This window comes from Equus asinus, chromosome 15 (genome assembly GCF_041296235.1).
Source record: "Equus asinus isolate D_3611 breed Donkey chromosome 15, EquAss-T2T_v2, whole genome shotgun sequence".
NCBI lineage: Eukaryota > Metazoa > Chordata > Mammalia > Perissodactyla > Equidae > Equus > Equus asinus.
Window position 1 is genome coordinate 26,869,553 of NC_091804.1, and position 14,109 is coordinate 26,883,661.

A 14,109-nucleotide genomic window follows, 5' to 3' on the forward strand; every position below is an offset into this window, starting at 1 on the left:
TCCTGGGAGGAAGTCCATGTCCCCTCAGTAGGGTCAGTGACCTTCAATGCCATTCATGTCTTATTAGCAGGGTCCACAACCCTTCAGTGAAATGTGAGACGTCTCAGCAAGATCTGTGCTCCCTTAGTGAAGTCCATGTGCCTTTAGCGAAGTGTGTGTCCCTTCAGTGCGGTTAATACCTCCTCACTGGGGTCCATGTCCACTCCATGGGGTCCATACCCCTTCAATGAGCCCGGAGACCATCCCCTCAGGACTGGGTTGACTCTGGATCATATGTCTGACCATGGGGAGATTTTTTTTTTCAGTTTAGGGTGTGCTGGGCTTGTGGTTAGCTGAACAATGAAACAAGGGAGCAGGTGGGAAGGGAGTCTAGGCCAGATGGGGCCACAAGCCCTGTGTAGACTTCTGAAGGTGTGGGCTTTCTGCTTCAGGCCTCAGAATCACTCTTGGAGTTAGATATTTAAGGATCCTTCCTGCCTTGACAGCCATTCTGTGAACTCATGGATGGGGTGGGCCCCTTCTTGGTGGCAAGAGCAGATGGGAGATAGAGGGTCCTGCCTGGCCTCTCATTTCTGGAGTGGAAGGGATAAAGGGAAGCCAGAGGTAATTGAGCCCAGGTGTGGCAGGTGGGAGGGGTCTCTTGGTGAAGTAAAGAGACTGGGAAGGAAAGAAGAGTATGAATGATTCTTCCTGTTTGCATAGACTTTGATATTTACATAATCCTTACAGCCTGATGAGATAAAAAGACCTGGAATCGGGAGACCTAGGTTTGGCCCTAACTTGGTGGTTGTTTGCTTTGTGACCTTGCACAAATTTTCTCCTTTCCCTGAGTTTACCATTTGTGCAGTGAGGAGGTGGGTTTATTAGCCAAGACCTGAAGGCTCCTCCTAGTCTTCACTTAATAAGTCTTGTACTCGAGCTCTGGAGGGAGAGGGAAGACATATGCTCGGGGGTGGGAGAAAATCTGAGCTGGGCCCAAGATTAGCAGAGAGGAGGTCCTGGCCCCAGGCCATGCCCTCAAAGTCCACGGGAGGAGTTTTTCCTAAGGACAAAGGTGAGAGGTTTACTCAGAATGGAAGGATAGTTCCTAGAGGGGAAGAGTCTGAAAAGAACCCTACTCCATCTGGCTTTCCAACTCGATGGGGTGACAGGTTTGTGCAATCAGACCACGGGGTGGTTCCGCGATGGGCCTGACCCAACTCTTCTCATCGAGCCAGCTCTTTCCTGCTCGAGACCCCACCCCACCCTGGTCACTCCATGGTCCTGCCTCCTCTCCTGTCACATCCAGCCCCGCCACTCCCCGTCACTCCATGGGCCCACCTCCTCTCCTGTCACGCCTGGCCCCGCCCCTTCTGCGTTCCCTCTAACGGCCCCACCCGTTCCGCAAGTCAGCTGGGCCCCTACGCCCCAGGCAATGCTCGACTTTTTCCTATCTGTGTCTTTGCTAACCTTGGTCCCGCCCCGACCGGGCATGGCCCCGCCCCTCCTGCCCACCGAGACCTGACTAAGCTCCGCCCCTACCCGCCAGACCCCGGCCCCGCCCCTCGGCCGGCCTGTTTTCCCCGCCTGTGCACCCGCCGCAACCGCAAAGGCGGCTGCTGTGCAGGTCAACTCGACGCGATGGGGCTTCCCGAGGAGCGGGGCCGGAGCGGCGGTGGCGGCGGCGGCGGTGGCAGCGGGGCCCGGGAGGAAGCGGGAGCCCGGAGCCGGGGGCGGCGCTGGTCTCCGCCGCCGGAGGTCAGCCGTTCGGCGCACGTCCCCTCGTTGCAGCGCTACCGACGGCTGCACCAGCGCTCTGTGGAGGAGCCGCAAGGTGAGGCCGCGCCTGGGGGCTCAGCGCGGAGGGGAGGGGAGCTTCCAGCGGAGCGAGGAGTCGCCGGCCTCCCCTGAGGAGACAGGGGTTCCCTGGGGGAGTTGAGTCCTTGAGGAAGTGGAGGTTCGGCGAGGGAAGAATCGCCGTTCTTTGAGGAGATGGAAAAGGGGTGCTGGAGGAGATAGGGGTTCTCGGAGGAGGAGGCTCCTGTGAGGAGACGAGGGTCCCTAGGAGCTGCGGAGTTCCCTGACCACTTGGGGGTTTCATGGCACGTGGTTGCCGTGAGGAAGTGGGGCTTCCGTGGGGGAGAGTAGAAGTTTCATGAGAAGAGAAGGAGAGTTCCTAAGGTGAAAACAGGGGTTCCCAGGGGCGAGGGGGCGCCCTGAGGGCAGGAGGGCCGCCAGAAGAACTTTCTCTGCCCCCTTGTGCACCGACTCAGCCGCTGCCTCCCGACACCTTTAGCCAGTGAATTCGTCTCCACTGTTGAGGGGCAGCAGCCGGTCTAGTCCCCATCGTGGGGTCCCCACAATTAGTAATGGAGTCCCAGATCTTTTTTTTTCTTACTGTTTCAATTTTTTTTTTTTTTTTGCCTGGGAAACATTGGCCCTGAGCTAACATCTGTTGTTGCCAATCTTCCTCTCTCTCTTTTTTTTCTCCCCAAAGTCCCAGTGCATAGTTGTATATTCTGGTAGTAAGTCCTTCTAGTTCTGCTGTGTGAGCCCCTGCCACAGCATGGCTACTGACAGGCAACAGTGTGTTTCTGCACCTGGGCACCCAACCCGGCAGTTGAAGCAGAGCCCTAAACTTTAACCTATAGGCCTCAGGGCTGGCTCCCAGATCTATTTTTAATATTTCACAAGTCCCAATGGAAATTACCCAGTATAAGACTGAACAAGTCACTAAAATGTTTTTTTTAATTTAATCTGGGATTGTAATAACTCAGAAATTCTGATAGATAGTTCCTTGTCTTTAAGAATATGCAAGGAAAATTCCCTACACTTGGGGGGCCAGCACGTGGCCTAGTGGTGCCCAGGTTTGGTTTGTCAGGGACCTATACCACTTGTTGGTGGCCATGCTATGGCAAAGACCCATGTACAAAATAGAGGAACATTGGCAACAGATGTTAGCTCAGGGCGAATCTTCCTCACCAAAAAAAAAAAGCAAAAACCTGTACCATTACCCTCAGACTGAGTAAGGGGTCGAAACTGTACCTAGTTTGGAAGGCAGCATGATATTTGCCAGTGGGACAAGCACAGGCCATTAATCAAACCCAGAAAGGTATAGATTTAGATCCTGGCTCTACCACTCATTTACTGTGCAGTCTTAGGCAGATTTTAAAACCTGCCTGAGATTCTTTTTCTTCATTTATGAGATAGGGATAATAATACTTGCCTCGTAGCTTTGTATGATGACTAACGGAATCAGTAAAGTGTGCCTTATAGTGTTGCACAGCAGGCATTTAATATATGGTGATTAGTAACAATAAGAACAACGTGGATGAAGCAATTACTAAGTAACGCAAGACAGGATTGAATCAAGTATACAATGGTTGATTGCTGCAGGCAGTTTCCAACTATGAGTCCTCAGGTCTCTTTTCCCTCTCTTCCCTCTGTATTTTCTCCTGTCATGAGTTCATCTGTTTCCCAGGGGTGAACTATTACTGCCACAATAATAACTCCTATCTATATATTTAGCTCTGTACCCAGGATTTCAATTATGCTCTGGTCCTAAGTTTCATTGATCTGTAGACCATTTTATTCACACGCCTTGATGTTATATCATATTTAACATGACTGTGGCTGGGATTTACCAATTTTCTCTCCCAAACCCTCCCTCATCCTTAATTTTCTAATCCCTGTCAATGGCACCATTCCAAACTGTAAACCTCTTTCATCATTCTTTCCTCTAATAAGATCTATCTATCATTTATAGATGATCTATAATAATAAGATATGATCTATAATAATAATATGATCTAGCTATTATTTAAGATCATTTGTAGATAGATCTTATCTGTATATCTTATTATGTATAGAATGCTTACTGCTTACTAATCACAAATAATCCTGTTTGGTTTAATGTACAGACTGTTATCATCTCCATTTTACAGAGAAGGAAACTGAGGCTCAGAGACGTTAACTTGCACAAGGTCACAAAGCTACTTAGCAGTGGAGCTGGAATTTGAACCGAGGTAGTCTTCACTGAAGAACCTATACTCCTAATAGCTGTGCTGTTCCTCTTCCCTGACCCTGCAGTCTGCCTTTCATCAAATTCTGTCAAATACTCTGCAAATTTCTCTCAGATTACGTTTTCTTCCATTCTCACAGACGCTTTTAACTCAAGGAAGCAGCCTCTCTAATTGGTTCCCTAGTCTCATCAACCTTCAATCGCTCTGGTAGATTTACCTAAACACTATTAGATTGATATTCTGGAAACACTGCTTTCATATGTTACTTCAGAAACTTGCAGTAGTTCCCTATTTCCTCCAGTTTCAAATAAAAATCCTTCCTTTCTTTCCAGTCTCTGGATAAGTACCCCACCCCACCTTTCTATCCTTATCTGCTGCTCCTCTCTACCACACCTCTCATTCTAGACAGGTCATTCTCACTGATATACTGGAAATGCAGAAGTCCCTTTCCCACCTGCTTGCCTTTGCCCCTTTCCTTCTGCTCCTCTCTACCTAGTCAAACCCCACCAATTCCACAGAGCGTTCCCTGATCATCCCAGTCATGCTCATCTTTCCCTCTTCTGAACTTCTTTAGTACTTAGAATGTGTGCCAACAAAGCATCTCAATTTCAACACCTCCACCAAAAAAAACCCCCAAAAAACCCCGAAAAACAAAACAAAGTGATCATAAAACTCAGGTTTTCTTCACTCCTTGTTGATGGACATAAATGTGGTTTATAAATAGTTTTACATAATCTATGCCCACTATTGTCACTTAAAAATATTTTTGAGTAGACACACATACTTAATGTAGTTGTAACAACATGGACTTTAGAGTCAGATCTGATTTTGTATTCTGGTTTCTAGCCGCGTGGTCCTTAGGAGAGTTTCCTGAGCTTCAGTTTTCTCAACTATAAAATTAGGATAATTAACGTGTATTTCATAGGGCCATATAAAGATTACATGAGATTAGCTCAGTCCCTGGGACGTGAAAGGCATTCACTAAAATGCCAGTTGTGTTTGCTTTCTCTTTAATGGTATTTAGTATTCTATTGTATTACTACTAGTATTACAATATTATTAGTACTAGTTTTCATCAGTTTTTTTATTGTTGGGCTTTTGAGTTGTTTCCAGTTTCACTATTTTTTAATTTTCTTTTTCTTTGTTTTGAGGAAGATTAGCCCTGAGCGAACATCTGCTGCCAATCCTCCTCTTTTTGCTAAGGAGGACTGGCCCTGAGCTAACATCCGTGCCCATCTTCTCTACTTTATATGTGGGACACCTGCCACAGCATGGCCCAACAAGTGGTGCACAGGTCCACACCCGGGATCAGAACCTGTGAACCCTGGGCCGCCGAAACGGAACGTGCGAATTTAACCGCTGTGCCACAGGGCTGGCCCCTCCAATTTCACTTTTATAAATAGTGTTGCTATACACATCTCTTTAGTAATCTTTTTTTTTCCTTTGGGATTATTTTCTTGGTATAGGTTCCCCAAAGCTGAATTAGCACATGAAAGGGTATAAAAAATTTATGGCTCTTGTCAGGCATTGTCCTGCTATCCACTAAGATTGTGTTGATTTCTTATAATGCCATTATTATATAAAAATATCTGTTTTCCCAGGGCCACTTAGGCATTGGCTTTAATCTTTCTTTTAATCTTTGCTAGTTTCATCTTTCACCTAGTTTGCTAGGTGTATAATGGCACCTTGGGGTTGATTTAATTTGGATTTCTTTAATTGATTGCAATGTGATTTAGCTTTCAATTATATTCTGTTTTGTATATTGAAAAATATTTCATGTGTTAATCTTATCTCTCCAACTAGATTGTATCAACTAAATCATGTAATCTTGAGCAAGTCACTTTACCTCTATGAATTTGGTTTCTTATCAGTAAAATGAGGAGGTGATAATCTCAAAAGTTCCTTCCATTGTTATGGTTCTAAGGGTCTCTCTCCCCTCTAGCTGCTGATCCAGTACTGAGAATATCCTAAGTACTCGGCAGTTGCATGTTTATCTGCTGAGTACGTTTTCTCCACTTTAGCCAGGCACATATTTCAAGACTGTAAATCTGATCATGTCCCTCTGCTGCTTGAAATTCTGCAATGACTTTCCATTGCTCTTAGGACAAATACCAAATTCCTTATCATTCCCAGAAGGATTGCATGATCTGCCCAGTTTATGCATCAGTTCCTGCTATTCTTCCTCTTATTTTCAGTGCTTCAGCCTCAAGTGCTAACATATACCCTTGGTTCCTTCCTATCCCGTAGTACTCTCTTTCCTGGTAGGGGAGTGGAGAAAAACTCCTATTCATCTCTCAGATTTTAGCAAAAATATCTTTCTCAGGAAAGTCCAAATCTTGAGTTAGTAACTGTGTAACCTTGGGCAAGTTATTTAACCTCTCTGAATCTTGATTTTCAAATCAATAAAATGAGAGTAAACATAAAGCCTACCTCCTAGGATTGTGGTAAGGCCTAAATGAGATAATACATATAAAGAGTTTAAAGCAACATCTGGCACAGAGCACGTAACACTTGGGCAAGTAATAGTAGGGGAAAGAGCTGCTCCCTAAATAATTACTAGAGTGAATGAACAAATTAAGAGATAGAAATGGTCATGGAAGGCTCTGTGTGTAAATTATTTCTTCCTTTCACTAATTAATTCATTAAAAAATTTACTTATTGCTTACAATGTGCTAGGCCTTATGATAGACATAGGCTATGATTTGAATAGATGGTGAAAAATGGAGTGGTAGTTTTGAGTAGGGAAGGCAGAAATTTGAATCAAGATTCAGCTCAGGGGAATAGAAGGTGAGTTGGGAGAGTGGTGAGTGATAAGATTAGACAGGTAGAGGAGAGACCCAGGTGATGGGTCCCAGAGTACAGGGCAGAGAAGTTGTGAGTTGGTTCTGTGCATAGACTGGTAAGCCATCTGAAGATAAATATTTCTGAGAAGCTTAGTGATGTCTTTGCTTCCCCTTCTGTTGCAGAGTTTTGGGGAGACATTGCCAAGGAGTTTTATTGGAAGACCCCATGTCCTGGCCCATTCCTCCAGTACAACTTTGATGTGACTAAAGGGAAAATCTTCATTGAGTGGATGAAAGGAGCAACAACAAACATCTGCTACAATGTGCTGGATCGAATTGTCCATGAGAAAAAACTTGGCGATAAAGTTGCTTTTTACTGGTAAAAACATCTATCTTATAGTCTGTGATAGATAAAAAGAAACCCTTCACATTTAAATAGTGTTTCATAGTTCACAAACTACTTTAAAATCCATTAACTCATTTGATGCTTGCAACAACCCAGTAGAGTAAGCAGAGTATTGTTAACTTAATGTCTCAAGTGAGGAAAAATACCTCAAGAAGGTTAAATGGCTTTCTGTCACATAAATAATATGTGAGAGAACTGACATCCAACTCTAGTGTTCTTGGCTTGTAGTTGGAGAGGAAAGAGGGGAGAGGGTAAATGGAAGAGAACAGGACTGAGTAGCTTGCTTTCTTATTCTTGCTTTGGGAGGAAAATGGGTATTGGGTTTTTCACTACCACCACCACTGTTAGCATCATTGCCTTTTACTGAGCTATATACCAGACACTGTGCTCAAGTGCTTAACAAATATTATCTCATTTGATGCTCACAACAACTAAGATTGCACTATTTATTTTCCTCATTTTACATCTGTGATAACTGAAATTCTAAGACGTTAAGTGACTTTTCTGAAGTCGTACAGCTGGCAAGAAGCAGAGCTGAGATTCAAACTCAGGTAGTATAATTCCAGAGCTTACACTCTTAACCCTGACACTACGTATACTATCCCTCTGATTTCTTACACTAGCCTCTCAACGGCTTTGCAAAATGGGTTTCCTTAGCTCCATTTTACAGGTGAAGAAATGAAGCACAGAAGGGTTACAGAATGAGTAAGGTAGAGCCAGGATTCAAACCTAAGTCTGTCTGACTCCTTGTTTGTAATGCTAGGCTGTGCTGCCTCCCCAGTGGGAATTTTCTGACACCCCTTCCTCCTGGCAACATAGCTCTATAGGAGGTATTAATATACTGAACCCAAATAGGACCTTGAAGTTTCAGATATTGGGTGTTGCTTCTGCCACCATGCATGAGCATTCTGAGAATTTGATCCTATTTCTTTTTAAGTGGGCCAATAGGAGCAGTTTGGATGTTTTATGGAAGAGTTAAATTCATGCTCATTCAAAATTTGCCCAATTATGACATATTAAGAAGAAGCCTAACCTGAGAGAGAGGAAATTTAGGCTGTCATTTCAACTGTGCCATTCACTTGCTATGTAACTGCAGGCAAGGTATTTAACTCTCTGTGAGTCAATTTCCTCTTCCATAAAATGGGGATAATAATTCTCCCTAGATTGTTAGGAGAACCAAATGAGACAATGTTGTGAAAGTATTTATTTATTGGAAAACACTATACAAATGTGAAACATTGCCATTGTTCAATTTGAGATCACTTTGCCACTGAAACTCATGGTCTATATGTCTGTTGGAACTTTCTTTAGCTCCTGCCCTGGGACTTTATGCTTGAGCTCCAGCGAATACCTGGGCCCACCTCCTAGGTTCCTTAGGGATCAGAAAACCTTTACAGATCTGCAAAGGAGATTTGTTCCCTGGTTTGAAAATAATTCAGGTACATGATGAAAGACTGAGAAAACACAGGCGAGAGTTGTTCAATCATTAGAGATTGCTGCAGAACTCTGAGAGGCCCTTATTTCTAGTTCCCCTACTGTCCACACCTGAACAGGCTTTAGAGAGCCTCTCTTTCCTCATTTGTAAAATGAGGGGAGTAGAATAGACCAGTGTCATCCAAAGGATGCTCTAGGAACTACTAGTTACTAGAGATATTAGTAGGGGCTTCTTAATTCATGAAACAAATGAGTCTGGGAAACAGTACATAATAAATTGCCTTTTGTGGGATTCCTAATGTTTACTAACATAGTAAAGTCTCCAAGAAGTCCTGATTAATTTTGTTTAACATGGGATTCCAAAATTTATTTGAGCCCCAAACACTTTTTGCAGCAGTCGTTAACATCATAAAAAGCAGTATTCCATGGAACACCAATTTGGGAAACACTGGATTAGATAATCTCTAAACTTACTTCTAGTACAATATTTTGCAACTTCATAACAAGCCATACTGACTCCATTTTTACAGTGGTCAACCAACCGACAAGAATTTTTAAAGATACTGGGTGCTCATCCCTATATTAGGTGTAATGGATACAAGGGTAGAGGAATGGGAGACAAGTTCCACAGAGGTCATTATTATTCAATTCTTTTGTTTACAGTAAAGCAAAAGTAAGCTACAAATAAATAAGAAAGTAAAGTGCAGATATGCCAGATTTATGGTTACTTCCCTTTGTTTTTTTTTTTTTTTTTAAAGATTTTATTTTTTTCCTTTTTCTCCCCCCGGTACATACTTGTATATTCTTCATTGTGGGTCCTTCTAGTTTTGGCATGTGGGACACTGCCTCAGCGTGGTTTGATGAGCAGTGCCATGTCCGCACCCAGGATTCGAACCAACGAAACACTGGGCTGCCTGCAGCGGAGCACGCGAACTTAACCACTCAGCCACGGGTCCAGCCCCTCCCTTTGTTTTTTTTGAACAGATGTTTTATTGAACATAAAATCCATAAATAGATCCTCACAAATGTGGCCAATTGATATTTTATTGTGGTAAAATACACATAAAGTTCGTCACCTGAACACTTTTAAAGTGTACAATTCAGAAGAATTTAGCTCATTTGCCAATTGATTTTTGACAAAGGTGCAAAGAGAATTCCATACAGAACAGATTGTCTTTTCCATTTGTTTTTAAATAAGATGCTTATACTACTATTTCTTCATCTTTTTTGTTTTTTAGAAAGTATTGACTTCCTATTATGATAGATGAGAATTTAATTCTTGTATACTCCTCCAACTTCTTTCTCTCGTCTTCCCAATATAATTATAGCTCTGTTTTTTAGTTAATTTAGAATCAGTGTTTATGTAAGAGTAATATATTATGATTGCATTTCCTTTTATGTATAGATTTTTGTTTTCTCTGAAACATTGCCTGCAATTTTTCTTGCACTATTTGCCTTTATCATAAATTCAATATTTCACAAACTATCCATCATACCATTTATTCTGTGAAGTCCTCCTTTTCCCCCAAAGTCCTTTGTCTTGGAGCCCACCTTCTTCCTGCTCTAATTTTTATTGGTGTTTTTAAAAATGACATTTTTCAGTGATTTGCTCTGGTTGATATACTTCTTATGAGCCACAGTATGACTTTCTTTTCAACCTAAACCGTGTCATTTAGATAGCTGTAGTGGCCTTAGCAAACCACATTTGTAGCTCAGTCCATGTTTTGAGGCGTATCTTCTACATGTACTGAAATAGTCCACAAAGTAAATAGTGCTCTTAGGAAAGTTCTCCAGTTAGCCAGAACAGAACCATAGTAAGGAAGAATTCGACCTTTTACTTTTGGCTTGACACACTGTAAATGTTCATGGAATAATAGTATTTTTAGAACTTGAAGTGATTGTTTAGAGTCCATTCAGGCCAACTCTCTTTACAGATGGGTAGATTAAGGGCCAGGGAGGCTAAGTGATTTGCTTAAGGGTCATATACCTGCTTGGAGACAGAGCTGAGACTAATCTCCAGATATCCTCACTCCTAGTCAACTACTCTTTTCACCACATGATACTACTTCATTATTCTAGTTGTCCAACACTTGACTGTGAAGTTGAAAAGAGAAATTAGCTATATTAGCCATTAAAAATATCAGATAAAATGTGTTGTCAGGTTTAAATGGTCCAGACTTTGGTCTCGTGGAATTTACATTCTATTTGGGAAAACCAAATAAGCTTGTATAAAACAGCCTGAAAGCAAGTATGGGCCAAACTGCAAAGAGCCACTTACGCAAATAGTTCATAGAAGGGAGAAAGCATTGTAGGGAGGCAGTATAACAAAAATTAGAATAGGTTTTGGTGTCAAACTAACCTAATCTGAGTCCTGTTTCTGCCACTAACTAGCTATATGATTTTGTACAAGTTACTTCATGTCTTTGAACTTCAGTTTTCTCAACTGTAAAATGTGGATAAAAATAGTTTTTATCTCATGGAATTGTCAATTGAAGAGGATTGAATAGGATAACAAATCCGTGTGTCCAATTCCTGGCACATTGAAAGCACTCAATAAATATTAGCCACCATTATTATTATATCGGGACAGTGAGAAGACCAAGTCTGTCTGGAGTAAAGGGTTTATACGGGGAACAATTTATTCATTCAATAAATACTTAATGAGAACTTATTATGTACCAGGCACTATTCTGAACAAAGAAAGTCCCTGATCTCATAGAGGTTATATTCCAGCTTGAGGAGACAGATGATAAACAAACAAACCAATAAATACATGACAAGTAGTGATAAGTGCTATAGAAAAATACAGAGCACTGTAAGGGAAAAGAGAATGATAATGAAAAGTGGGGATTGATAAGGGAAGAACTCCCTGATAAAGGTGACATTTGAGCAGAGATATGAAGGAAATGGAGCGTGCCATGTAGATAAGTTGGGTTGGGAAGGGGAAATATTCCAGGTGCATGGAAGAGCTAATGCAAAGACCCTGAGGTGGGCGTGTGCTGCTGCCTGATGTGTTTGAAGACCAGCTAGGAAGTTAGTGTAGCCGAAACAGTGTGCGCTAGAGAAAGAGAGTAGTAGGGAATGAGGTCAGCAGGGCACTAGATTGTGTAGAACCTTGAAAGTCAATATAGACTTTTTTGAGTTTTATTCACAGTGAAATAGGGAACCACTGGACAATCTTGAGCATAGAAGTGACAATGATTTGACTTTTACTTAGTATCTGTCTTTTGTGTGGAGGATAGACTGCAGAAGGGCAAGAGTAGAAGCAGGGAGACAAATTAGGAGGCTATTATAGAAATCCAGGTATGCAGTGATGGTGATTTAGACCATAGTAGTAGCTTGAACGTGGTTAGAAGTGGTCAAAATCTGGAACTATTTTGAGTGAAGAGCTCGTGGAATTTGCTGACTTGGATTGGATGTGGCAAGTGAGAGAAGGAGCAATCAAGGTTGTCTTCAACAGTGGCTAAGGTCCAGGAATGGGAGATCTTGACTATTTTTAGAGACATATGAAAGGATTTTATGCAGGGGAATGATGTTCTCACAGTTTGGCTTAAGAAGATTAATCTGGATACATATGGATGTGGGAGTGTGAAGCCAGAGAGCTGGGAGTTTGTTATTCAGGGTAGAGATGCCTGAACTGGGATACTGCTGGTGGGAAAGGAATGGAAAGATGAAATTTTAGAGTAATTTAGAGGAAAGAAGCCAACACTGGTAATTGGATGTGTAGATGGTGGGGAGAAAGTGAGAAAGAATCAAGGGTCCTCTTAGTCTATGTAACACATTACCTCTTTCAAAGGCACATGTTCATCTGGTTCAAGGGCTTATAATTTGTCCTCCAAACAAAACTTTGGTTTCACCCATGCACTCTTCCCCCTAGTGTGGCAGGTAGAGGCATTAATGGGGATTTATGTGTATATGTGTGAGAAGATGATCAGTGACAAAGTTACTAGAATCGTCATTCAGGGAGAGAAAGTCAGTGAGGGATATTAGGGGTAGCTCACGGAGTGAGGGCTGGCTAGTTGAAGGGACACTGGGTGACAGTAGGGGGTTTGGGGAATTAGTTAACGAGTTTATGCGGAAAGGGTGGAAAGAGTGGTTGATGGCTATTATTCTGGTGATATATAGCAGCTGCTCAATATCTAGGTTCTAGGAGAGGACCCCAGTCTCCAAAGCCCAATAAATTTGGTGTAGTCCATTCCTTCCACTGTTTGCTTTGGATTGCTTATGGCTGTCCTTATCTCTGCCCCATCTCACCCCTCATCCTCAGCTGAAATCACCTGGTCTCTCCACAGGCTCTGGCTTTCATTCAATTCTTCCTTAGAAACTGGAGCTTCTGAGAAGCAGGTGACTTATCTTAGGATGGAAGCTCTGCTCTCAGGATCCCCGTATGCCTCTGAGTATGAATTCCAGAGTGTGATATTTAGAACTTTCCAGATCCCTGTAGATTGTGTGTGAGTGTTGTGTATTTGAGAAGGTAGGGATGGTTGGGAAGGTGAGACAAGCCCACGTTCTGACAAGGAGAAGACTGTCAAGGTGACATGAGCCCTAAAGTGTGTTGTCCTAGCATTCGTGACCAAGAACTCTGTTAATTATCTAGGTCCTGTCTTGAAGTTTATTTCAATGATATGGGAAGGGAGGAACTTTTTGTCCTTCATCTATATCTTCACTGGTTTCACAACAGTATATTTACTGATTAAAATGCTTGGTATGCAAAAACACTCATTTGAGAAAGAAGATGGCCTTCTTCTTCTCAGACCATTCTCAGGCTTCAGACCATTCTCTTCCCGTCTCTGAGCCTCCCCTTTGTGAGAGTGGTGGGAGATGAACTACAGATACACTGCAAGGTCCCTTCCAGGTCTGATATTTCAGGATTCTATGATTGTGTCTGAAGAGGAAATGGTTTTAGAAGTTGTGTTGCAATCTGCAGTGATTTTATGGCACTCTGTAGGCAGGCTGGGTTTCTGTTGACATAGTGAAAGAAAGAGAGGATTTTAGATTTGGGGTGAAGGAGCTGAGGAAGAGTCTGTTTCCCTTGCCTGGGAGCAGTACTGTCGCTGGTATGATGGGAGATATGTGGGAAATAACTGTTGCTGGGAACAGTCTTTCTCCATTTGAATCAGGTGGGCAGATTATGAAGCAGGGCTGGAGGATTTCGTGTCTAAGGTGGATCTCTAATCTGCTTCTCTCATTTCTTCCTGAGTTTCGTGACCGTTGATGCCTTTAAGAACCCCTGCCTAAAGTGGTAACTCCAACTCACTAGTCACTTTTTGAAAGTAGGTGGGATATGAATAATAAATGTATAATAATAATAATATTATATATTAATATATTATTATATATACTAACATATGTAATAATAAGTATATAACAAATGGGGACTGTCTTGAAGCCTGATTCAGTGTCCTGAGCTCCATGTCAGCTACTTGAGTTTGTGTCTGGGCTGACTTCTTATACTCATGTGTTCAGTAAATACTTAAGGAGGAGA

General features: G+C 42.4%; 1 protein-coding gene across 2 annotated transcripts in view; it reads left to right on the top strand.

The window, feature by feature from the left end:
- The first annotated feature begins 1,462 nt into the window (after nt 1-1,462).
- The window catches only part of ACSS2 (acyl-CoA synthetase short chain family member 2), a 47,040-nt gene continuing 34,393 nt past the window's right edge, over nt 1,463-14,109 (top strand). Inside the window, exons 1-2 of one of the 2 annotated variants that reach the window (XM_014850735.3) lie at nt 1,463-1,813; nt 6,968-7,163. In XM_014850735.3, the coding sequence (XP_014706221.3) occupies nt 1,621-1,813; nt 6,968-7,163 (389 nt within the window). In that variant the 5' untranslated portion in view covers nt 1,463-1,620. The remainder of the gene's footprint in view (nt 1,814-6,967; nt 7,164-14,109) is intronic. The other variant, XM_014850734.3, reaches the window with a different exon arrangement.